At 37.9% G+C, this 26653-nt stretch overlaps 1 protein-coding gene across 19 annotated transcripts in view; it reads right to left on the reverse strand.

Annotated features, from left to right (window-relative positions):
* KDM6A (lysine demethylase 6A) overlaps nucleotides 1–26653 on the reverse strand; it is a 158690-nt gene that overhangs the window by 9858 nt on the left and 122179 nt on the right. For all 19 annotated transcript variants that reach the window (XR_008971648.1, XR_008971647.1, XR_008971649.1 and 16 more), the window contains 9 exons: nucleotides 11290–11419; nucleotides 10099–10204; nucleotides 9200–9405; nucleotides 6796–6860; nucleotides 6619–6693; nucleotides 5003–5151; nucleotides 3879–3993; nucleotides 2152–2339; nucleotides 829–970 (listed from right to left, as the gene is read on the reverse strand). Coding sequence is in view for 16 of the 19 variants with exons in the window: in XM_057405053.1 (XP_057261036.1) it covers nucleotides 829–970; nucleotides 2152–2339; nucleotides 3879–3993; nucleotides 5003–5151; nucleotides 6619–6693; nucleotides 6796–6860; nucleotides 9200–9405; nucleotides 10099–10204; nucleotides 11290–11419 (1176 nt within the window). In the remaining 3 variants the exon portion in view is untranslated. The remainder of the gene's footprint in view (nucleotides 1–828; nucleotides 971–2151; nucleotides 2340–3878; nucleotides 3994–5002; nucleotides 5152–6618; nucleotides 6694–6795; nucleotides 6861–9199; nucleotides 9406–10098; nucleotides 10205–11289; nucleotides 11420–26653) is intronic.

A 26653-nucleotide genomic window follows, 5' to 3' on the forward strand; every position in this document is an offset into this window, starting at 1 on the left:
GCTCAAGCTAGATGCTCCTTGGCTAAGGCTTAAGGAAACTGGACTGCTGCTACCAGAGTATTCTCATGATAATTAATTTGCTTTGGAATTAATTCCCCACTTTTTTAGGACAAACCTATGATACATGGTGAACTGTTTATTCATCCCTCAGTCTAGGTATAATGGTGCTGCAACATGAAATACGCGGTATTTGCTTGAAGGTGCACTATTTGAAGAAAATTACTAAAGATGCTCCAAGCCTGGACTATTCCTGCATTTTGGAGTATGCATCCAGAAACTGTCACTAAACTCAATTATCATTTTGCACATCAAGTAATTCATTGTTCAAAAGAAAAAGCAAAGGGTAGGAGGCTTTCAAATTCCTACTTGACTGTATTTAAAGCATTTACACTGAATCTCCAAATTACAGAATGTGAGCACTAACTAGAGGTTCTAGAAATATAAAACTAAGTTTAACTTTGCTGTAAAAATGACTAAACACTCTAATATTTGGGTTGATGACCTGTTTTTTTTTTTCTTACAGTAAGTATTCTGAACAGTTTTTGTCATCTAATTCAATCGTGTCTGTAAACTGCTGCACAAAGGCTATGGCATATTTAAAAAGAAAGTAAATTATATCGCTCTGAAGCTGTGCAAGAGTAGCAATTAAAACATAGTAAAATTAGTAATATCTTGATTCTTTGAAAAACAGAATACAAACCAAATTTGGCTTGATTCTCAGGAACAGAAGTCTTATTAATCCTTATAATGGATTACTTACAAATCAATTACTGTTTTATGCTTGAAGAGGAAAAAGGTACAGTAAATGTTCAAATAAATAAAACTTACTTTATCATTTCAAAAAGCTTTGGATCTGAGACCTTGATATTTCGAGCCATATTCCATGAAAGATGAACCATGGGTACTATGGACTTAACACTCTGCAGTTTATTCCACTCGTACCGTTCCACTGCCAATTTATATTGACAGGCTGTACAAAAACAAAATTTCAGAAGCAATTAGTGAAATTAAAAAATAAGTATCAGCTGCAGCAAAAATAACTTGATTATAATTCAAATTTATATCTTTTAAGGCTGTATCTTTTAATGACCCATTCATTCCAACTACACTTGAATTCTACAGAATTTCTTTTACAAAGTGCATTTATGATGCTAAAGAACACACAATACCACAGCAGCAACAACTACCAGTGAAGTTACTGACAAGTGTTCAATTTCTATGATGAACATAGAGCCTGAACTTGAAATGTCTGAATCTCTATTCACTCTATTATAATTTCACAATGCTGTAGTATATAATTTGTCTTGAAAATAAAGACTACACCTTGAGAGATTTGTTGCAATGGGTCTAACTTTTTCATTATGCAGCCTACTCACCCCACCCTTTTAAAAGAAATGTTTGGCAAAATTTACTGTGGCTGAACATGTGAGTTCTGTATCAGTCAATCTTACAATCCTGGATATACCATTTATTGCACCATAATGAAATGAGGACGCACCTTAAAACTCTTTAAGAAAACAGGGGGGTTTGGAAGTACATTCTCTTCAAATGATTCACAATCATTTTAGCTGAAAAATTTCCCTTCATTCTTGCATCTAAAAACTTTCCAAGATCATGGTTCAAAACTAAAGACTTCTAGAGCAGTAAGTCTGAAAAACCTAATAATCCTTTATTAACAAAATTTTACAACTGTTCTAATTTCCTGATGATTTCACTAGAAAGCAATTAGGTAGCCACTGTCCCCAAAACATTAAGACCGCACAAGTGCTTAAATTCATACGCAATCCGCAGTGCAGTCTGCTGGGCAGAACAAATTTTAAGAAAAAAAGCTAAGAAATGGCCTATGAGAGTGTATGAATTCAATATAAACATTTTATTCTGCTAGTGTTTGCTAGACAGCTGTTAATTTTTACAAGCATATTAAATGAGCAAGCGCAAAGACTGCATTCGTGCTGCTTCCTCTTACCAGCAGAATTATTCAAAGCTTCAACACATGTTTTAAAATACAGTACAGTTTTGGGTTGTTTGTTTGGGTTTTTTTAAATCTAGTAAAACAACATGGCAAATTAGTAAGAAATGGTAGGTTCCACGGCGTAAGTAGTATGCTATCACCTCATTATGTAGTTCAGCACAGGCACTATTCAGCCATACCTGTAAGAGGGCCAACATTCCATGCAATGTTGTTGCACCAGCCGATAGCCTGAACCCAATGAACAGTGCCAGCATTTATCCACACCAAATCCCCGGGTCTTTGAATAAACCTATAAACTGGGACATTGGCTTCATACAAGTCTTCCAAGTTTGGCCACCAAGATCCCATTAGAAAATTCATATTATTCCTGAAACAACAAGAAAAATGAAGACTTCAGCATTTATCAGCAAACAGTGATACTTCAATGAAATTACCTGTAAAAACTGATCACCATGATAAACACTTGCTGCATCTAATCAGTGACCCAGGAGGACAAGTCAAAAGGAAAGTTTAATCTATGAAATTCCTGATCCTAATTCCATATTTCATATCCTGCAATAAATTAAAACACTAAACCATCTAGCTCCTGTGTGAAGTCAGTTTATGGCTTCCAGTTAAGTTCTACTATTTCCCAGTATTTTATTAATGCTGAGGTAGCGAAATCATTGCTCAGATCTAGTGACACTGGTGCCAAATACTGCATTTTTGACCAGTGACTGATTTCATATATAGACCATACCAGCTCTTAAGAATGTCTTCCATTCTGAACAATGCCAACCATGGACTCCTACTGTCAGTGTATGTATGTGAAGCTTACCCATGCAACAAGCAACCCCTTAGCACCATCTCAACTGTGATTCAAAGGTGTGTGCTACATTCAGCCAAGAAATGTTGACCCTCCTGAGAAGTACTGGAAAAACACCTCCATATAGATTTCCTAAAGATTAACTCTTCCACTATGGTTATGCAACACACGTTTCTTTACCATCTTTACCCCGATTTTATCCTGCTTTTACACCGCATCATGAGAGATATTCGTAATTCACAGTTTTCAAGAAAGACAATTCAGTGCCTCTATCAGGCACTCTAGACATTTTATGAGGTTACCAAGATATTAGATTCTCTGTCACCATCAAAGGACAGTATCATGAGGGTAAAATGCATGTTGTCATCAGAGACATTGCAACTGAATCAGTGGAATTACAATTCTGAGGTGGCTAATCTTTGTACAAGTAGATGAAATAAGAACAGTTGACAGTAGACAGGAAGAAGATAGAGAGCTCAGAGACACTGAGATGAATCTGCAGAGCCCTGGAAAAGCTCTGAAGAAATGTCAAGAGCTTAGTCCAGTTTTAACTCCACAAGATGAGAAACAAAAATTCTCCTGTAAGATCAGCTTCAGAGGCTACGGTTTGAGTATTAGCATGATCAGGGGACACAATTCCTCCTCCTCCACCTCTTTTTTGTTGTTTTTTTTTGGAGGGTGCATGTGCAGGCACACAGAAATCCCAATATTGGAGTGTCTCCCTGACTGTCAGAGCACCTCAACTTCCTCAGGCAAGCTACAAATATGGCAAACCATGCCATGACACCTCCTGGGGTCTGAGTAAACTAAACCCTCCTTATAGATGCAGCAAGAAACCATGCCAAAATACCAGTGTACACCATGTACATGAAACATAATAAGATTAACAGCATGCATCTCCAGGAAAATACCCCATCACTCCTCAGAAAACCAAAACAAACTCCCAACTCTAGATTTTGTGTTTTGACTTAAAGTACTTTTCTGACTACATGGAAACACCATAAAATAATGTCCACTTAAAACACCCTCAGTAATCTCCCCCCATTAGGTCTGACAAAAGCACAGAGAACTTGATAGAAACAAACAGCACACCCAGCTTACTTTTCACAGAAGTCATTCATGACACCCCAATAGCTTTCAGGGACAACAAACCATTCACAGTCACCTGGACCAATATTTATGTTTACTGAACAAAAGTTGTTATTTTCCTGATGACCTGAAATGTAGAGGAAAATAAACACTTTATGTAAGGCTGATCTGTCAAAGTAATACTATGAAAATAAACAGCTACTATCACTAAACCCCCTACATCACAGTTCAAGTTTTTGTACAGATTTTTTTATGACATGCACACTATTTAGGTACTTCACAGTGTTAACAAATGCAATTAAGCTACCAGTGACAATAAAATTCTGCTTTTGTTAGTTTGTGGGAAATGAAAAATTTGAGCTATCGATCTTGTGAATCCGACCAGTATTTCAGCAGTTCCCTTTCTATAGAAATAAAAATGCTTCAAGATACTAAAGCTTAGATTTTGCCTTTTATGATAGCTCTTGACAGTCCCAGTCAGGAGCAGAAGTTGTGACTCCAGGCACTAAACAGACAAGTAGTAAGTAAATCTTTCTGAAAGAGCTTTCAAAATCAATGTAGAAATGCCAGTGTTTTATCTTCTTTTGACAACTCAAAAACTAAGCCATAATCCCTAGTGGAATTTTCTGAAGTTGTACTTCAGAAAAAACAAATGCTGTAATTTAGTCCAGATCCCTTAAGTCTCAGTCCAGTGTCCTAACACAGCACTATTCAGTATGGAGGGTTGAGTCCTATCCTCAGCCAGTAAGGAATCTGAAAAGCGAAAGTGTACCAATTTCTATGATTGCACAAGACCTACTGTGGAAACCTATAAAAACTTTCAATGTGTATAAAATATAAGTAATGTCCAATTATATAAACCCATCTTCTTTTTTCCCTTTAAAGAATCCAGTATTGCGTGCAAGACGTTAGTATGGTAATTACCTAGCACTGCAGAAATCCAGGAATTTCCACTATAAGGTAATTTAGTACTTCATATGTGCACAGTTCAGTTAAACAGGACACTAAAAAAATACTGAGTTTGTACAATTCCATCACATTTAGGCATGCTGTAAGACATGGAAATCTGCAGTGCAGTTAGATCAATACCACAGCAGGAGAACCTCATTTTTTTCATGCTAAGATATTATACTCACCTGGTGTTCTGCTTCCTGGAACCTTCATGTACAGCTGCACTGTATTCATGCCCAGGATGGTATGACCAACATGGCTTAGAAGATTTCCTGCTGATACCACACGTACAAAAGCAGGAAGTTTTGTCAGTTCATGGAGTTGCAACTTCCACCTGCAGCAAAATAGCAGATTGACAAACTGTGAATCCCTAAAACTCTTGAGAGAGTTTGGGAAATAGAAACATTTTCAAAAAAATTGTTAGCATAGGAGATAAAGGAGCAGACAACCCAGTGCCATGTAACAGCATCTAATAAGAGGGAAACTGAGACAGTGCAGTACCCCTACTTGACAGTTACCAAATTTAAATGAGCTGAAAGCCAGGGTGGCTGGACTCACTCTCAAAGTTAGCCACTCTGCTGCTATACTGCCAGGAAAATCTGCTTGCAATTTACACCTCTGTGTACATCCTTTCCAAGTGAAAACAGAGCTGTACTCTCCCCACACTCATGCCAGCCAGTCAGAAACTGTTAACCATGCTTTTAAGAGCCAAATGATATGATGCTACAACATATGTCAAGAAGACTGTCTAAACACATCCTACCCTGTGCACACAGTTGCTGTGGCCAAGAAGGTAACAACATGCACATGCTAACTGAATACTTGCATTAAGAAAAACAGATCTTCAAACACAAAAATCCCAGAACTTCAGTGTAGATCTCTGAAATGTCACCCAGGTTTGTGTTACGTAATTTTAGAATTGTGGTAATATTTAGAAGTATTTTGACAGTTGAGTGGACAGATTCTTCTTCCTCTAAGTAGTAGATCTACTCTTGAAGTAGATCCGAATTTTCATACTCCAGCTGGTGGGACTGGCAGCCCAGACATGCTAGATCTTTTATGGAAATATATACTAACTAGAGATTGAACCAAATAAAAATTTATTACTGGTTACTAAAACCATGCTCTCAGAGTATTTCTAGTACCTCCTGATGTTTTTCTGTGCTACCTTCATCTGCTCTCAGAAGGATATACAGCCCAAAGAACTCTCAATTTATTCCCTTTTTTCTGAGGGAGAGGTATCATGGTTTACCCAGAGGTAAGTACTGATCTGGTTTTTACTACATATTTTGAACCCTGTTCCTGGATAAACAATCAAGAGCTAAGAAAAAGTGGAAACAGAAAAGATGATAGTAGGAACAAAAGGAAACGGAACCAAAAAAACAAAATCCAGGCAAACAAAAAAAAAAACCAAAACCAACCCAAAACCTTTAATCTTAAAATTTCTGTGCAAAGACTTAACACTTGGTATTGTGAGATGTAATTAAGGTTGCAAGCAAATAATTTAAAGCCTCAGAATGAAACAAAGGGAATGTATTAGAAGGAAGAATAGTAAGAACAGTTTCTGATGGATGTTTAAGGATCCTGGAAAAAAAAGCTTGCAAAGAGATTTTAGTGGAGAAGGACTCACAGCAACAGTTTAAAGACCAAAGGTAAGAATTTCATTGTGAAATGGGGTGTGCAACTGGAACTGGGTTTATCAGCAGACTGACTGATCTCTGAGCAGAACACACTGGTTTTCCAGAAGGAGCACCATATTATAGAATATCACCGTGAGCAGGAGAAACTGTAATCAACTTACTTCTTGTCATCTGACAGGTCAATGTTGGTCCCAAACTTGATTGTTTTAAAAGGTCCTCTTCTCCTCCTCCCAGAGCTGTGCATATAAAAAAATGTAACAGGTGAATGTGAAAATGGGAATTATGTAAAAAACTACAGAAAACCAAGGACAAAATTATCACAGTTATATCACACTTACTTATCAGAAGATGTGGATTCGTTATCTGAGTGGTCCTTGTGATGACTCTTCTTCTCATTTTCCTCCTATAAAATGCAATTGTGGAAATGTTGGGGTTTTTTAATCTATATAAATATACAGAAAAGCAAGGATATGTATATATACATAAAATATACAGGTATGAGTACTTTTCTTTCAACATGCTGGTACAATCTTTAAAATATCTGTATCTGAGATTTTATGTCATTATTACTGTTGAGAAAGAAAAAGTTATTAGTCTAAAGCCACTGCAAGAAATTCTGAATGGGTACAAATTCAGTGAAGCTAAGGCCAGGACAACAGAAAATATCTACACTGTAAATATTTCTATTAGCCTTCGTTACAGTTGCAAATGAGTGCATTGGTTCGCATCACTATGCAGGTGAACATGAATCCAATCTTAAGGAATACTGTTAACTTTTTCAGACTAGAACATTTACCTTCCAGCAAAGTCAAGCAGGTATCCCAACAGGAAACTAGGATGACTAATATTTATAAAATTAATTTTATAAAATCCATTATGTAAGATCTTTTGAATTTTTCATAGCCATATGCTATTTTAGCACTGCAGTAGCTAGGACCATGACTAGTGAAAAAATAAATCTCACCAATATTGAATGCTGTCACTTGATCTTTTGAGATGAGCGCACTCAAACCCCTATTCTAAAGACTCCTTTTTTGGCAAGTATATAGAAGGAAAAAGAATAAGACAAAAAGAAGGAATGAACTGCCTGGAGGCTATCCAAAGATCTAGGGTTTTGAATGGGATTGCTGTTAAATCTCAAAGTGCCCTATGTACCTGAGAAAGTCCTATTCATCTTTTGAATGAAGGACAAAGAGAAACAAAAAGGAACCTAGCGATGACGGATTTACGAAATACTGCAAGACATGTTAGAAAAGCAATGTTAACAGTTGTCAGAGGAATGAAAAAAAAAAGGATCACTTAGGGCAAGCCAAGAGGATTGTGTCTGTAGAAAGAAGAAACAAAGTTTTCATTTGAACACTGTGAAAAGTCACCTAAGGACAGGCAAAAGCAGTGTTAGACAAATGACACATGTACATTGTACATTTTATTTCTCATTTGCAAGGGAAAAATTAAAATAGTAATTCTGAAAATTATTTCATAGATGCATTTTTAACACTAATTTGTAACAGAGAAAAAATCAGAAAATACTGCAGCTCACTTCTTGGCGCAAATCCAAAGCTGAGGCTTTCCTGCTGACAAGCTGGAATGGTATCAGTCGAGTACATTATCGAACTTGTATATATATATATATATATATATATACATATATAATGTTCCAGAGAAGTAATGCTCTGGAACAATGTGCAAGAATACTATACTGGTGCAACTGTTCAAGAGGCACCAGAAAACTTTAGTCGATATCCCACTTAAATTTATGACTACTGCAAAGAACAAAAAGCCCATTTATGTCCCAAGCTCTTGATTACTTCAGTGGGCCCCCAACTTCCCAATGGTATTCCCATTTCTTTTCCTCACCCTATTATCAGTCTTGCTCAAAACCTAGTAACTACCTCCCTTCTCTTCAATGACTAATTATTTTCTTCATTTCTAATCTTTCTCTCCAATGCATGAAGTTTAAATTCAGGATTTCTCTTTCCTTTCTTACTGAAACCACTGCTGCTTTTGTGCAATGGAAGTGAAAACTGCAATAGACAATCCCCCACATTGGTGTTTTACCCATTTTCTAATTAACAACTAGAATATCTTTTTGTCTTAGTTCCACCTTAGCCTAAAACCAGGTAACTTAAGCTTCTGAGAAATCTCCACAGCTAATTCCAATGATGTGCTTACTAACTTCAGCAAAAATATTAAAAAGTAATAAGGTAACATTTCAAGTATTTCACTCTGTCACATAAGTCTAACAACTTTTAAACTAAATGGAAATGGTTATGTTTGGAAACAAAGACAAGTGTGAGTGCAAGCTTCTAGTAAGCCACATCCAAGTTGATTCAGGATACTATGAAGAACAAAGAAATCTGATTTATCTGATTTGAAATCATGAAATTAGAAGCAATATAAGTTGTTTTGTTTTGGAAACAAACAAACAAAAAAAGGCAACTTAAATTCTCGCTATTTTAATACGGATATTGACATTATTATACAAAAACTTAAGCTAATAAGCTTTTAAAGTATGTAACAGCTAGAAGCTTTAAACTGAAAAAATGAAGTTTTACATTAAGCATTTGTGAGGAACACTATACTATTTGACCCTCTATTCAAAACAGATTTTCTAAATTTACCCGTGCTCTTCATGCTAATGGAAATGTCTCTTTTTCCTTAACAGATTCCATTTGTTTTCAGTGGTTTCAGACTTAGTATACAGTTTGTAAAATAAAACTTAAATAATAACAATGGCCTTACCCTTAAAGACTCCTGGAATGAGGAGGCCTGGTACTGTGCATACTTAGCAATTGTTGTATGTGATCTACTGCTTTCACAACGCCAGATTTTCTTTGTTCCAGTGGGGTCCCAGTTTTCATCTGCTGGCTGCAGTAGCTGTGTTCTTACTTCTACTATGTGTTCGTTATTTGCTTCTACCAATGTCTTTGTAGAGAAGAGTCCTAGGTCTAATAAATAGGAAATAATAAATGACAGTTAAAATATAATAGAAGAAAAAAAAATTAATACTTAAAGGTATCTAAAGGTTTAAACCATCCCAGCCTTCATAACACAGCCTACCCGTAGGTTAATAATTAACACTCATGGTTAATACTCAAAAAGCTTTTGTGGACACAGCAGTTGAAGCTTAGAAAAAACTTGGCAGCTACTGTATCGACTGTATTTCAAGAAACACTTGACATGCCTTGCGGTAAACAAATCTGCAAAACAATTTTTAAATCTATTACCAATAAAATATTTTTTAGACCTGAGTTTTATTAATGCACTTCCATCAGATAACACATTTCTTACCAGCAGTGATAATTCCTCTATCTCAGAGTTCAAAACATCATACACAGTCAGATTACAGATCATTAAATCTAAGCACAAAGACATGCAGTCACAGCTTTCAATGGAAAAAAAGGCTATCTACAAACTTCCACATCCACAGCTCAGCTCCAATCTGTGCTCAACAAAATCTGCTGGATTTTGGGGGCTTCTGAAATGATCAAGATTAGAAACAGCAGCAAACTAAGAAATGACACATTACCCTAATTACATGGAATACACACGTAAAACATCCACCTTTAAGACATGAGACTTCCTTTGAAAAAAAATTTTTTTTTTTAATGAAGTAAAAAAACCATAAAAACTAAACTTACCTAATTTAAGCGCTCCAGCAAGGCCACGTATTACAGTAACAGGGTTGTTTGGATTTGTACAAAATTGATGTAAAGGTGGAAAGAAAGCATCTCGTTTATTTTCCAACTGTAAAATTGCAATGGAATATTAGATGTCAGATGAATTTAGACTCCTTATTTGTAAAATAAAGAAAACAGAAGAAAGAAAAACAACAGGAAGAAGACAGGAATGTTCTCCATTTTCCTGCCTTTGTAGGGAATGAACAACTACATCATACAACCCCTTCCATGTTAAAAGCTGGGTTCACTCCTGAAATCAATTTGTTATTACAATTTATTTCTTGGAATGAATTATTCTCACACTACTTTGGCATTTGCAATTTAGGTTTCCCGCAGTTTTTTTCTTTATCTTATTCTTGGACATTCCCTAAATCTACAGAATTCTTTGAAGAGCAAGATAATATACTTTCTTCTAAGAAGTCAAAAAAGCTAACTCTAAAGATAATGTATACAAGAAGCAGTGTAATTAAAAAGACTACTCTTACAGTGCATCTCATATTAAACAGAAAGGTTGCACTGATTTTCTTACGCCTCTGCGCACAACTGCTTCCAATTTCATCTAGCTCTCATCTCAGGCAGACTGCTTGTGTAGTATCAAACCAAAGTGCTGACTGCTTCTGGTCCTCAATTTGAGCTGACCAAACTAACTTGAGGTTTTCTTGCTGGCTCTACAGACATACTGTAATTTATTCTTCTGTTTTCAAGAAAGTGGACATCTGTTACTAAGGAAGTTAGCTCAAACTCTTCATAAAGATATCATGAAACTTTAATTTTAGAACAGAAGTTTTAACCCTTGCATAAGAAAACACTATGCAGCTAAAACCTGCCTTTCCCCAATGATGTTTTGTTCTGAAGATCACCCCAGCTTTTTTTTTTTACTATATTTTGAAGGAAATCATTAGGACAGTATAATTACTTGTCCATTTATACCTAAAGTGTCACTTGCGAAAACCGTACATACGTATTTGAAACACTGAGCATTGTATCTAATGACTTGTTTTGCTTATTCTGCCAGTATTCTGAGTATTAACAAACCCTCAAAAATTTCTGAAGCTGTTTTTCAGGTATGTATTTTTCCAGGTATGTAATTCAGATATCCAAACACTTACGAAAGGCAGTCAGCAATGTACTTCTACCATGAGATTTACTTACATAAATACTAGGTGTAGGTGGATTCAGCTTGTCCTTTGGCAAGGGAGGGTACGGTGGAGGCGGTGGTCGTGGAGGTGGGCATTTATCCAATAGAATACTACTGTTAGATAAGCCATTTTTACCCAGATTCCTAAAAGGAAACAGAGCTGCCTCTGTCAATTCTTGACAAATAAATACATATTAGTGTAATTTCTTCTGCAAAATACTGATGTATAAGGAGAAGCCATAATTCAACATGCAAATAAAGATCATATATTTTAATCAAGAATTCCCAGTGTATAATTTGATATTATCCAAAATAATTCCCGCTCTCCTGCCAAATCTGCAACATCACCACTATGAGTTAAAAATATAGCCATTTTAAATATAAGCAAGTATGACTCATTCGACAAAATTTAACAGAAAAAAAGCAGTTTTCAAGTCGGAACAGCAAAGAACCTTTCTAGGTCAGCACTGGCTGGTGGATATCAATTCACAGCAGTTGAGACAACACAGTCTGGTAGTGCTGTGCACAGCACCATGGCAGAGCACAGTCAGAAAATGACAATGCTTCAGCTAAAAAAATGCTTAGTCACAAAACCAACTGCAACTACACTAATGACACTACATTGAACAACCACCTACCCCTCTCTTGACTTAAAATTTCAAAGCCAGGAGGAGCCACTGCTGCACAATCCATTTGTTTGAGCAACAGAGGAAATGACCTACTCTGAACAAGTTGCTGTGTCAACACCCATACGCATGCCTGAATGAGAACCTTGCCTGTTGTATTTGCAGCCTTCCTATGGGGATTTCCAGATGTGGATACCCCACCATATGTGTTAACTTTCCTATAATGCCCAAACCTGAAAAATCCACATTCTGAGCTTAGTCTATATTCAATATCCAGCTGCTGCCACCAGGAAAGTATGTATTAACAAAGCCATCCCTTAAATTTTTGTTAAAAATGACTCAGCTACTCCAAAAATTCTTCACTTTAAATGCTATTCAAATCCTTCTTCCAACCTTCCCCAACTGCCATTACTTCATCTCAACATCCCACAAAATGGGATCTTTCTAATGCATAATGTAGTCATGTATCTTTGTAAAACTCACCGGTTACAGAAAAGTTGTTCTGGTAACAAGTCTTCAGCAGAAAACACATCTGGCTCACATTAGATGAAACTCCCAGAAACAGAGTTTGTCTCAAACAGAGAAACTGTGATACTGGCACTGAGGAACACTGGAGAGCTGGATGCTGGCATGTGAGACCACTGCTTCAAATCAAGCTACCACAAGCCATGAGTAAGATGGACTTAGGGTATGAGATCAGATGAGACTGAATGACACTTTAAAGAAAACGAGCAACCACCTCATGTACCCCAAGCTGCAGCAAAGATGAGCATCCTGAGAAACCGGTGCTCACCACAACAAACAAGTCAGTCATTCATTCAGTTCAGAGCTTACACCAGCTTTCTAACTCATAGATTGGTCTCCCCTGACAGAAGATCAGAGCAGTACAGACAGGGACATATTTAACAACTGTCTCCAAAGCACACTTGTCAAAATCCCAAACACAGCTTATTCCCTGTGCTAGGTTAAGTCTAATGCCAGAAGAGACTGCAACTTCAAAGAAACCGAGAAAACAATCCAGAAGTTGTGCTTAAGCATCATCCAACTTGACAAACAATTCACAGGCCAATGCTTAATGTTTGATGCCCTTCTTGCCAAGACCCTACTGTCCCTACAAAAAAAACCCCAAACAAACAAACCAAACCAAACAAATGGGGGGGGAGGGGTGGGTGGGGGGTACACCCCCCCCATGAACACCATGAAATAAAATCACCATCAGCAAAAGAAATTTACTGACCACAGTTGCACAAATTCAGACCAGTTATACACAGTGAAACTATAATCTGAATAGTAGGTATTAGAAAAAACTATAATCTTTGCAGTACCAAACTGAGAAATAAAATTGAGAAAAGCAAATGTAAAGTATTAAAAATCAAAGAGAACTTCAACAAAATTCAGTTTGCATTGATAAACAGTTCTCAGGTGCCTTCTGAGCCAAGAAAGATGAGAAAGACAACCTGAAGAAAAAGGGACACTGTTCAGAATTAGCACGACTTAAGCTACTGTACTCACAAGAAGATAATTACCACAGCAAAAGAAAGCCCTGTAAAGCCAGGGTATGAAGGGTCTTCACAGAAGGGGAACTACAGAGGAAGGAGAAACTCCTGTATGCTTAGAGAAACAGGACTAAAAAAGCAAAGCAGATGGAGAAGAAAGCAGACAGTAGAGAGGAAAAGATCAGATGAACAAAGATATCTCAAACCCAGCACTTGAAGCTGATACTACCAAATGTATGCCACAGCTTCCTATTAAAGTTACTAAAACCCTGTGTGGAAATTTCAAGAGGGGAAAGGGGCCAAAGAAAAGCAAAGCTGAGAAAAACGCTCAAAATTCAAGTGGCACAGGAAACAGATGGGCAGAGTATTTAAAGTTGTCTTTAACAGACCAGCTTCACTTTTTTTTTTTTTACTATGAATCAGAATGACTTACTATTAATAACAATGCAAGAGAGCTATTAAAAAATAATGCTGTAATTAACAGTGTGCAAAACAGAACAGGAATTAGAAAAAAAAGCCTCACCACAGAAGTACTAAAAAGATTTGGTTCTGGCACCTGAAATGGTGTGAACGTCCATGGTCAGCCACTCACCTCTGGAAATACAGAACTACAGCCAGTGCAAGGAAAGGGAAAGACCCTTCTGGACCACAGCATTTGTCAGGAAAATCTCACATATCTCTGTTTCATGAGTGTATTTTTTTTGTGAGAGGATTTCATACTGGCTGAAAGAGGCAACAGATGCAACACTCAAGAAAAAACAGCATGAATTAAGCCCCCAAATGAAACCGGATGCCCAGTAATCTGCAACGCCATGATGGAGGAATTAAGAGAATAGACCTAATTAATTTAAACTGACTTTCCAGAGGGAACTGGCTTTTCACAGACTGCGCAAGCACAACATCCTTTACACCTGCAGAGTGGGAAAAGAAGGCAGGAGCAGCTGTCAGCCTCAGAAAGGAAAGGACAGAGGTGCACACTGGTGTCTAGCATTGTCCCGAGCAAAAGCTGCAGCTCTCTATCCACTGCAGTCTGCTCCATGGGTAAAAGCAGTAAGTCATGCAACTGCTTTACCCTGAGGACCAAACTCAATCAACCTGCCATCTGTGCTTATAAGCAACTATAGATAAAACAGGTGCCTTGATTTCATGTAACTATGGGAGCTCTTTGAACAAGCAATTATCAGATTCATTAAAACACACCTTTATTTTTCCATTTTACTGCTTTGTAGGATGCATTCCAACAACCTTCACAAAACAGTTTACAGCCTTCAGTCTTAGAGAGTAACTTCTCCTCTGGCTGTACCAAACCGTGCAGTTAAAAGAGAAGCAGAGGTGCGACCCATTTTGCTCTGCAGTAATATTTGTCCTCTTCATTATAGAGCACTCACTCTCCAGTCTGTGCTTTTAGCAAATATTAACACTAGTAATTCAAGGTTACCAAGGGATTTCTTGACAAATGGAGACCTATGGCTTAGCCTGAGATGATTCCTTCACACTTCTCTCAAGTTTACTATTTTCACTGCATGGACAGCCCAGTAGCTTATTCTGCAGCTGGGACGTCCCTTCGCCACTGGAAGATGGACTCCAGCTGCTCCAGCCTTAGAGACTCCCCTGTTGGAGTCCTACAGCACTATCAAAACCTAAGTAAGAAAGACCAAAATCTGATTCCAAGGCAATTACTGAAATATTTACTACTACATGAAACTCATCAGGTAGCTGCTATGTACTTCATAGGTAGTACACTGACACTGCATCATTCCAGTTGACTAAGACAAGACACCATGTGAGTTTAAAGCCAACTGTGTTACACAGATGTATTAATTTTAACTCTATTATACAAACTCTCAACCACATCAAGAATATTAAAGTTAACATGATAAAACTTATGTTCTGAGAACCAGGAATCATTATCTTTAATTACCATCCTTTACATTTATTAAATTAGTTACCTCAATAATTCTATTATTTTGCCTAAGCCTAATGTCACTGAGAGGATTAAATCTATTTCTCAGAAAGCAGTCCCACACTGCTTTTCAAGTAATCTGGAACTATTTCTGTTTTCCGAGAACTATAAAAAAGAAATAACCTGTATGAACAATAAACAGCAATTCTCCGGCCTGCTCTTTCAGAGCTCACAGATATGTGTTTTTCAGGCCTCCGACTTAAAAATGCCAATTTTAACTACTGTATAACTTTCTCCTTGATAACTGTGAAAACTAAAAGCGCCTTATCATACATCCCATGATGTAAACTTTGTATCTGCCTTTGTCCCAAGCACAGAACAAAAATACTTACTGAACTGTCTTGCCTCTATTGACTATTTGATAGTTCTGCGCAGTCATAACACATGACTGGGTTTTGTGTTTTAATTTTTTCATTCCTGGCTATAGTTTTCCTCTTTCAAACTTCATTTCTGAGTTTTTTAGAACTCTGTTTTGGAACTTCAAAAAAATATTTGCCCTTCTCGTTTTTAACTGAAAGACTGACTTTTTGATAGTAACGAAAACTTCCTAAACAATTTGCAGTTATCTGTACATTTGGATTTTAGGCATACTTTACTGGCCCAAACAAAAGTTACAATCATCTGCACTTAAGCAGTTATTTTTGTTGTGAAGTCAGTCTGTTTAAGAGATGGAGGATTATCTGCATGAGAATTAACAAGCTTTTTACTGCTCAAGAGATTATAGTTATTCTGAAGAACAAACTTAATACCCTCTCTTCCCAAATAAAAATCACGTTAACATGAATATAAGGAACTGTGCATTTATGTGGCACTAACTCAAATCTTTCAGAATGAAATAATCTACGAAGAAGAACGAACAAAACATTTTAAAAATGTGCCTGCAGAAGAAATCAGCTGAAGCACTGGGAAGCACAGTACATACTCGACCCAGTCCTGATTGAAAACACAAATTCCCAGGCCTTAACAATTAGTGGATACTATTAACTCCTTTCATACTGCAAGTTACTACAAAACCACAGAAAAAACGTCTGTCAGCACCTATCACCCTGGGAAAGAGGTGGATGCTCTCCATGCCTCAGTGGGGCTCTCTGACGCTTACTTCCCCAAGCTGCTTCTATAGGCAGTAGAGAGAGAGAGAGAGATGAGCTCTCAAAGGAGAATATAAAGAAGTCAAGTCAAGCTTACATTATGCCTAAACGCAAGTAATGCCAGATAATTACACAACCTGTTTATCAAGCAATTCTCTACCCCAGCCTTTCACAACCATGTACTAGCTGGCAATACTCCCAGGGATCTTTCTTTTTAAACCTACAGAAAATCCTACAATAGAGTTGTGGATTTTCTCATTATGCAAATGTATTTCTAATAATTTTTGAATTCTGTTCCGGCTTTGACCTCAATAGTATAGGTTGGCAGTGAATTTCATAGGTTAATTATATGTTATGTAAGAATAATGTTCCCTCCTTTTGTTAATGATTTTTACATATTTCCTTTCTATTTCATTTGCTAATCACCTTGTTCTTAGGCTGTTAAGACAAACAGAATCACATTAATGACTTACATAAGAAAAGCATTGTAACAGTTGGCACCAAACTTTCGCATATGCTTGTCTTCCCCCTAAACTATAAATCTTTCCTATGTTTTTTTTTTTTACTTCCAGATAATTCTGCTTCCCATCTGCAGATTTTTGTATTTGTCTTCTTATGGTAAGCAGGGCTTAGCTTGTGAAATCACAATATTTCAGATTTTTTTCTTAAAACTTTTGCTATGGTGAAGTTGACTTGCCAGAAGTAATGTGCCTTTAGAGCAACTGAACAATTTTGCCTTCAAGCCAAAAAAGTCCTTTGCTTACAGACAAAGAAATCTCCCAATAAAACAAGAATTGCTTTTGTTGTTTTTGTTTTTAAGAACAAAACACAAACTTAATCCAACTCCTTTCTCCACAAAGTACTTCCCCTCAAACAGATTTAGGCTCTTCGCCTCTGGACTGCACAGTTCCCAAACCAGTGACTCACTAATTGACTTCCCAAAGCAGGCTTAATTGCCAGGGAGCAGCACCTTCAGGAAGATCAGCCCAAGCTTGCTTCTGCTCCAGGCTTCAACACAGAGCTCACCCAGCAACGACATGACTGTACACTGTAGCCTCTACACTGCTTTTCCCACTCCTCCTGAAGCTTATTTCCTACACCTGTGCACATGCTGGACATTTATCAGACCCTTTCCCAGACCATTTTCTGTTTGCTGTCCTATACTTTTCTCTTTTTTTTTACAAAGTTCCTTGAAAGGCAGCTAATCTCTCCTCCGATCCTACCATTTTATTTTCTCAATGAATTGCTCTCTGCTTGCCTTTATTTTTCCACACCAAGCAAAAAGAACTATAAAAAGGCACTGTAGCCCCTTTTAATATGCTTTACCATCAAGCCTACACCTCTCATTTGCTTTTCCAGTTAAGCCAAATTGGTAAAGCTTTCAAGTTCAGAAATGCCTTATGAATTTTCAAATTAGTCTTTCCATATGCCACTATAAAAATGACAACAGCAACCCTGAGCTGATATGAAGTTGCTCAGTTATCCATCTTGGCTCTTTAGAATTGTTTGAGAATCTCTTGTACGGACTTAGTCATTATCAAAGTGTAGTTTGAAGATATGCCTGTTCTTTCAAGGCTGAGAATAGGCTTTAATAAATAATGATAAAAAAATATCAACCGAGCTATTCCTTGTATGTTTTATGAGAAACAAAACAAGTCAGTTCAGGAACTTATCTACACAGCTTAACGGAAGGCCTTGACCTTCTGTCGGCTTTGGAAAGGACAAGTGGTGGACCCTTTTAACTGAGATGGATACTGAATTTTTAACATCACTCCTCCAGGATGTTAATGAGATGCCAGTTGAAACACAGACCTAGAAATCTGCTGGTTTCACTTCAGCACAAATAAACAGCTCGAGTGTTAAATCTCAAGTCTTGTGATGATGTTTCATTCTCCTTTCCTTCTGAAAGGATTGCTCACAGGGAAAAGATACAGCTCTAAGAGTACAGAAAAGAGCTTTTGAAAACAGTCTTTTTAAGGAGACCTGATACACAACTAGACAAAGAGGCATCTCTTTTTTTTTCCCCATGTATTCACAATCAGCTTTTTTAACAACAAACCCAGAGCAGTTATTCCCAGCATATTTTCTTCTTTCAATCAGTTCTCATTTATGCTCAAGAATTTATTTTTTTTTAGATTACCTTAACAGGGAATTTTCTCTAGGAATCTAAGGAAGGATAATTAATTTAATAGTACACTCTCATCTGTTATTTTGCTCAGAGGCTTAAAGGAATTAGGTTATTATGTAGACTGTTTACCCAACATAGTAATTCAGTTGTTTTATATCCACCTTAAAATTTACTGTTGCAATCAGTTTTACTGGTAGGACAGACTAACCAAATCACACTTACATTTTCAGAATCACCTCCTCACTTCTCTTTCATCCATACACTCCAACAGCAGTTTAACAAGATGAGCATACCTGCTACCCTATTTGTTCTTCAAAACAGCATCATAATGAGATTTGCATATTTTAGTCAATTGCTCAGCTACAGCATTTCTAAATTCCTTGTAGCTTTTCAATGAACACTGTCTAGCTCTTCAAGGGAAGCTCCTTGCAGAAGTATCAATTGCTATGCCAGCACCTTCTGTTTGACCCCTTCACAGCCTCCTAAACAACCTCATTTCACTGCATGAATAGAACAGGTCTCTGTTAAGTATTTCCTCAACATTCTCACCCAGGAAGATGGATATAAAGAAACTTTTCAGCCTCTGCAATGATCCTGCCCTACTTAAGAACTCACTCTTGTCTCTGGCAAAACAAAACATTTGCTAAGTATTTTTCCACAGACCAGACAACCTATTCACATATAGCAAAAAAAGAATCAAATGGAGTTTTCTGTTTGGCATGTGTTCTGCATCTTATGATACAAAGCATCTCCATTCACCTAATGCCTTCACTTGAAGATGACACTTGTTTACACAATGCAAAATTACAATCTCCCAGCATTTATTTTTGCCTGACTACTTCCATTTTTGCTTTACTGTAATGTGTGATTTTTGAACCCCTTTTCTAGTAACTGCTTTTACCTTAAAAAACACCAAACTTCCATGTATCTGATGTTCCTTTGTTTTTAAGCCACAAGTAAAATCCTACCAACAAACAAGTCAGGTTTTGGTGGTTAGTATTACCACACTGCTTCCTGATAAAACCCCTTCTGTGAGAACAGGAATTTCATTATGCTGCAGTTCACTATCCCGTAGTAGGTCAACTGCAGTTACATTGTGAATCGACTTTCCCACATTACTTAATCCCAAACTGCTAATGATTTTGGGTATTTCGTGCTTTAAGCACAAATAAACCTATATAGCCTAAAAGATGTGAAAAATGGCTTCTCTCAGACAATACTTTCTTTTAAACCTGGAGCATCTTAAAAGAAGATTATTTAACAGACTTCTGAGGAACTTTCATGTGAGTTACAAGTAACATGAACAATCTGGTTTTGAAGTAAGCATGCAGTAAACAGAGCCAAATGCAGAATAGTGAGGAGGGGGAAAAAAATTAATCTAGAGCCCCAGCTATAAAGAAAAGTAAGCTACATCCACCTGTTCCTACCTGCCAAAATGTCTTTTGTTTTTTTTGTCCCTAGAAAATACCATCAGGACAAAAGGGCACACTGCATCAAGTAAGCATAGTCAGAGAGCAAGAAAAATATGCCAGAAGATAACAGAATGTAATTACCCACATTAGAGATGAAGTCGGAACGCCTTTCTGAACATATTAAATGAAATAAGGGTATGTACGTAACAACTGGCAAATATTAATGCATTTAAGGCTCCAATATGTAGTAACTATTACTACGGGACAATTCCCCTCTCCCTGTGCAAAAAGACTATTCTAGCGCAGTTGTTTGGGAGTTTGACTGTTTTGTAAAGGCTAAACACCTCACAATTAAAATCCAACAAATTTTCAGGTTTTCTACTATGGATAGCTTTCCTGCATTTTTTACACTAAGTCTAGAAATCAACATCTTCGGCCACAAATTCACTTTCGTATTTTAAGATACCACTTGCAGAGACAGCACCCAAATGTAATTAGCACTGCATTACCTCATACAGTTAAAAGAAAGGCTAACATGCAGTAATAAAGTTCACAGTATCTGATACATTAGTATTATGAGCATCTTCTGTTCTGCCATGTATAAAGGCTGACTTATTTTGTGAGTAAGCAAAGCTTTCAGCAGAGTATCTTTCAGTAGTCTCCCCTCTAGACGTTTTCCCTTATGTTAATCACACATGCAGTATCTATGACAAGGATGTTCTCCCCACAGCTCTGCTCCTGAGCTCTCACTTGAGTGCACGCACACCTTCAAACTCTACACATTTTGAAAGAAATCAACTACCTACTACGTGGCTGGACAGCCTTATCCTCAAATTTATGCATGTAAACTTTAGGTATGTACACTTTAAGCTTATCCTAAAATTGTTGCAACTGTTACCTTGTTGCCAGTCCCAAAAAATTTCTCAGAATCTATTATTATTATTATTATTATACATATGCAGACACTTTCCAGCAAACATATCTTGACTAGGAGAGATCCTGTCTCTAAACTCTGTGAAAGCAGCCCCAGCCCAGACTAAAGCATTTCTTGACCTCCAAGTTCCTGGAAAAATCCCAAGTCTTTCTTCCCATTGCTCATTTATCTTTATTATCCAGCTTCTAAATCCTCTACCTTGCTGAATTAAGGTGTAGACAGGCTGAAGAGGTAGCTCTCAATCTCTACTCAGTAAGAAAGACAGTAAAAGGCACATCTTATTAAGCTGCCTGCAAAATATATGGGGCAAAGTATTAGCTTACCTCCCTTGAAAAATGGTAATTACACAAGCCTGGGAAAAAATAATGACTATACTGAAACACTGTAGAGAAAGACAAGAAACCTCATCATCACATTAGGAAGTGCTTTTTTTAAGGGCCAGTACTTCATAATTAGGGCCCCTAAATACAGTTAGAAACTTTTATCTACAATTTAAAGCAAAACTTGTACAGAGAGAAAAGGGCAGTGGCAGTATCTGGCCAAGCAAAAAGTAGAGATGACATGCAGGTCACGGCAAAGATATACAGCTTCTGGACCTGATTAAAACTCAGTCCTTCTGCACTAAATTCACAAGTTGGAGCTGGAGTCTGTCAGACTTTGGCAGGCAGATTTTTCTGACTCTCCTTAGATAAGGGGCAGCTAAGAGCTTAGTGGCAGTGCTCAGCTGTGCCTGTGACCTGCTGCAAAACCTGCTGTCAGCACATGAGCCTGGGCCAGAGCTATTGAGCTCAAACTGCAGATCTCACCTGTGAAGAGCCTTGGTAAACAGCATACCGAAACAATCAAAATGCAACATTTGACTAGAGGAATACACTCCCCATTACTCTCCCAAGAAGGCTGCATTCAAATTTCTGCTAAGCAAATTCTGAAGACACAGATCAGCTGAACTTCAAGAACTCTGAGTCTATAACAATCTTTTATGTGTATTTGCAATGCACTCATCCTAACACCATACACAGAAGCTATTTTTATACCTCTATCAGCAATAACACGTACACAGTCCTAATTAGAAAAGCTGTTAAGCTCTTCATTTTTATGAATGCAGTAAGATGTAGAAACTTCACTTGAAAATGAACATTACAATGTAAGACAATATCTGAAAGATCACAAAATAAGCTCCCTATAGTTTGGGTTTTTTCCTCTCTGGACTCACTCCAGTAGGTCCACCTCCCTCTTGCGTTGGGGACCTCACAGCTGAATGCAGTAACAAGAGCAGAGTAGAGGAGGAGAATCACCTGCCTCGACCTGCTGGTCTTGCTCCTTTTGAATGCAGCCCAGCACACGGTTTGTTTCTGCGCTTCGAGTACACACTGCTGGGTCATGTTCATCAACCAACACTGAGTCCTTCTCCTCAAGGCCGCTCTCAATCCATTCTCCTGTAGCTTGGCATTCATCTGACCTAGATGCATGACCCTGCACTTGGCCCTGTTGAACTTCATGATCTATACCATGATCGGTATCAGTCATCAAATCCCAGTATATTAGTATCTAGTAACTCTCAATCACAGTAACAAGACACAGCTTCTTTGCACTTGGCTAATTCATGTGGATGCAGTGAAAGAAGGTAATAGACATGCTTTTTTAACACTTTTTTTAACGTCAGAAAGGGTAATGATCAAAAGCATCACATTTGCTTATATAATCCCCAATAAAATGTTTTGGAATAAAATACATCGAGATGGAAAAAATTCCAATGAGAATTCTGACACCAGAAAAATAAAGATGACATTTCAACTAAAAGAACTGTTAACACAGTTCGGCACTGGAAACGGCAGTTAAGAGTACAAAACAAAACATTCAATAACCATGTGCTTATGATGAAAGGGACTTCTGTGACCTTTAAAGACGTGACTTTTTCTCAAATGGCGACAACTTTAAGACATGGATACAGAAATTATATTCCTCTAAATGGTCATTTCAACTTCTTAGCATGTCTGGACTTCAAATAAAATTCTTTTGAGAAAGAATGCAAATTTCTCCAAAGACTATCTGGAAAACATAAGGACTTTGAGGCAAGTATACATAGGGAAGGCTGGGAGCACTTAGTACGAAGTGTGAATGTGCAAAGTTAACTACTGTCTATCAGGATCTCTACTAGCACATGGCTATGGATGAGAAGGCCAACGGCATCCTGGCCTGTATCAAAAGCAGTGTGGCCAGCAGGACCAGGGAAGTCTCCCTTTACTCTGCGCTGGTGAGGCCGCACCTCCAATACTGCGTTCAGTTCTGGGCCTCTCACTACAACAAAGACATCGAAGGCACTGGAGTGGGTCCAGAGAAGGGCAACAAAGAGGGTGAAGGGTCTGGAGAAGCCTTATGAGGAACAGCTGAGGGACCTGGGCTTGTTTAACCTGGAGAAAAGGAGACCCAGGGGAGACCCTACTGCTTTCTACAGCTACCTGAAAGGAGGTTGTAGTGAGATGGGGTTTGTCTCCCAAGAAACAAGTGATAGGACAAGACACAATGGTCTCAAGTTCTACCAGGGGAGGTTTGGATATTAGGAAGGATCTCTTCAGCGAAAGGGCTGTCAAGCATTGGAACAGGCTGCCCAGGGAAGTGCTGGAGTCACCATCCCTGGAGACATTTATAAGACATGTAGATGTGGTGCTTAGAGACATGGTTTAGTTGTGGACTTGGCAATGCTGGGTTAATGGCTGGACTCTTAAAGGTGATCTTAAAGGTTTTTTCCAACACAAATGATTTTAAGTAAGCATGAGCTCAATCTACTTTTGAATGAGAATTACTTTTGAAAAGCTTTCTCTAAACTGTGTCTAGTAGAGTTTGCTCCACTATCAATGGAACAAATTATCTTATGTTTAACGTTGTCATGGTTTAAGCTAAAACCAGGACAAATGTGTATTGCATGATAACATGGTGCATTAATACCAAACAGTTACATACTGTAAACAAAGTTTACAGTTAACTAGCTTTCTCATGTAGACAAAGTTTTAGTGTATAACACAACATAAAGCTGTTTCGAGGAAAGGTGACTGAATGGATCAAACTTATCTATGTAAGTAATATACTATACATCTACCTCACAGCACATTCATACTCCACAGGTACTCCAAAGCTTCATAAAGGGACCTTCACTTTTCTAAGTAAAGACAAAACTGGAAGTATTGCTGCCAGCTTTAACGGAAAACTAAGCCAGCCACTGGAATACTCTTCTACTGTCATCACATGCATTTTGAATGTTGGCACTTGTAAAATTGTCCATGAAAAACTCCAATACTTTAAAATGCCTAAGGATTTCACTCTGATAAAATCTGGTCTGTGATGACACAGCACAGAGTAATAATAAGAGCAACACTATATGCAGAGCTCTGCTATTGTGCAGGATGTCTAAACATAGGGCTTGTAAGTGGTGTGGGGGGAGGAAAAGTCTCAGAAGGTTGCATAATCACCAAGTCTTAGAAAAAGAAATTATTTCTACTGTGGCAAAATACATCTTCCTTGATGCATGGAAGTCTATGAAATTACCCTTTTTATTGTTAGAGCCTGTATCTAATGAAAGAGTTGGATGTGAAAGGGACTCTGAAAAATGTGCTTGCTGGATATAACCATCAAGTCCCAGCAGTTTCACTTCTGCTGGAGGCTCCTGTCCTCTGACAACTATATACCAATGTCACACCAATAACCTGAACTGTGCAACCCTCATAGATGCATTTCTATTTCTTTCTCTTTGGAAGGGTGGTGGTGGAGTTACTGCTATTTTTGGTGACTTAACAACACTGAGATAAGAAATAATTAGCTAAGCAGCATATAGAGATGTCAAGACTTAGGGCCTGGTGTTTCTGTTACAATTCTTTTTAGCAAGACAGACCTACGCACCACCAGAATTCCACCAGAATCTTAAGGGAATGCATTTTAGCTGAGTATATGTACACAGAACGAGCCTAATAATTCTAGTTCCAACATGCCTGTCAAGAAGATAGGACTTACGCATCAGAGATGAATGCTGACAGATTTAGCAGCAGTGGTTTTCAGGTATGATTGCCCTCAGTCCACCATCTTCCTCTGCCAGAAGCCACTGGCTATTGCACATGCAGGTAAATTTGTTGTGTTTCTATACCACTATATCACTGTATGTATACCACTGTAGCTTACTGTACATCTTTGCCAGAAATCATTGCTAAGAAAAATTATCTAAAACTTCTACCGCATAGCCTTCTACACTCCACGCCATCCTGTATTACTAGCAATGAAGGCACCAGGGAATACACTGCGCAATTTGCAACCTGCACAATTACAGTGGAATCATCTCCAGGTTTCCTAGTGGCTGGCCCCACCTTTTGCCTTAATCCATCACACATCTGATCTAAGGTGATTCAAGCTTGCCTACTAAAGAAAAAAAAAAAAGACAGTAGCATACCTGCTTATCAACTGGAATATGAGATGGACGAAGACTTGTACCTCTCAAAAGTCAAAACAATCCACACTGTAATGTGACAGACTTCCAACTAGCTCAGACTGCATTTTTAAAGCATAATCCACTGCTTGAACAGCTACTATACTTCAGCTATAGGTACTGAAACCACCACTATAAAAAACTCCACATTGCTAGTACAGAACTGGAAGGAGAAGCGCACGCGCCAGATGGCTGTATGACCACTCAGAGGAATACCAGCAGGCAGGAGAAATGGTCCAACAGGAATCTCATGAATTTCAGCACAGGGAAATGCCAAATCCTGCACCAGGGGAAGAATAACCCCATGCACAGCTACATAAGACAACAAATATTTTTACTTCAGGGGTGACCAAACATTGGAACAGCCTGTCCGGGCAGGCTATGGAGTCTCCGTCCTTGGAGATATTCAAAACCTGGCCAGACATGGTCCTGAGTAACCTGCTCTAGCTGGCCCTGCTGTGAGGTGGGAGGCTGGATTAGATAATCTCCAGAGGTCCCTTACTGGACCTCCCACCTCAACCATTCTGTGATCATTTACCAGGCTGTATCAAATCTCCTCACAGAAATTAAGCCTTAAAGCTCAGGAAAAGGATACACGTTTTGAAGCAAAAAATGTATCTCTCAGTTACTGTTACCAAGCCCCTATTTCAGAATTCATTCTTCTATGAGTAAAGAAACTTATAAATGCAAGTAAAACCGTACTGATATCACCAGCAGATGCAGTGGTCAAAAACGTTTTCTGCAGTCTAAAATGGACTTTTCAACTATATTCTCTGTAGTGGCTAGAGTTTCATAGAAGAAATCTGAAGGTTTTGAAAAGAAAGGGAAGAGTGTAGAAACTGATGCTATGAAATGTATTTCAAAATTCCAAGTATTTTAAAAATCTAATTATCCTTTTAAAACTCTGATTTGTTGTGCTGCTTTTAACTCAAAACCAGTTTTATTTAATAAGAGAGACCCCTACTCTGGCCATCTGGTAATCTGTGCAATAAATTCAAATTATATGGAATAAGACATGATTCTACAAGTTTTCCATTACATTTTCCCTTCAGTGAAACCATGGTTCACACACAAGTTTGTTTTTACAAGGGTCTGAAATAGAAGTGGACCTTGAAAAAGTACGATGGGTAGGAGGAAGGAAACAAACATATGGAGGAGGCACAAAAAGCAAGACACAAGGCTTGCAACTGGGTTTAGGGTCATCCAGAAAAGATAGTTATGGATAACAGAGCAAGAAGGGACTGGGGGTAATTTAGCATG

Source organism: Pezoporus wallicus, unplaced genomic scaffold, assembly GCF_028554395.1.
Source record: "Pezoporus wallicus isolate ANWC-B61680 ecotype Strahan unplaced genomic scaffold, APGP_CSIRO_Pwel_v1 contig_1739, whole genome shotgun sequence".
In the NCBI taxonomy this organism is placed as follows: domain Eukaryota; kingdom Metazoa; phylum Chordata; class Aves; order Psittaciformes; family Psittacidae; genus Pezoporus; species Pezoporus wallicus.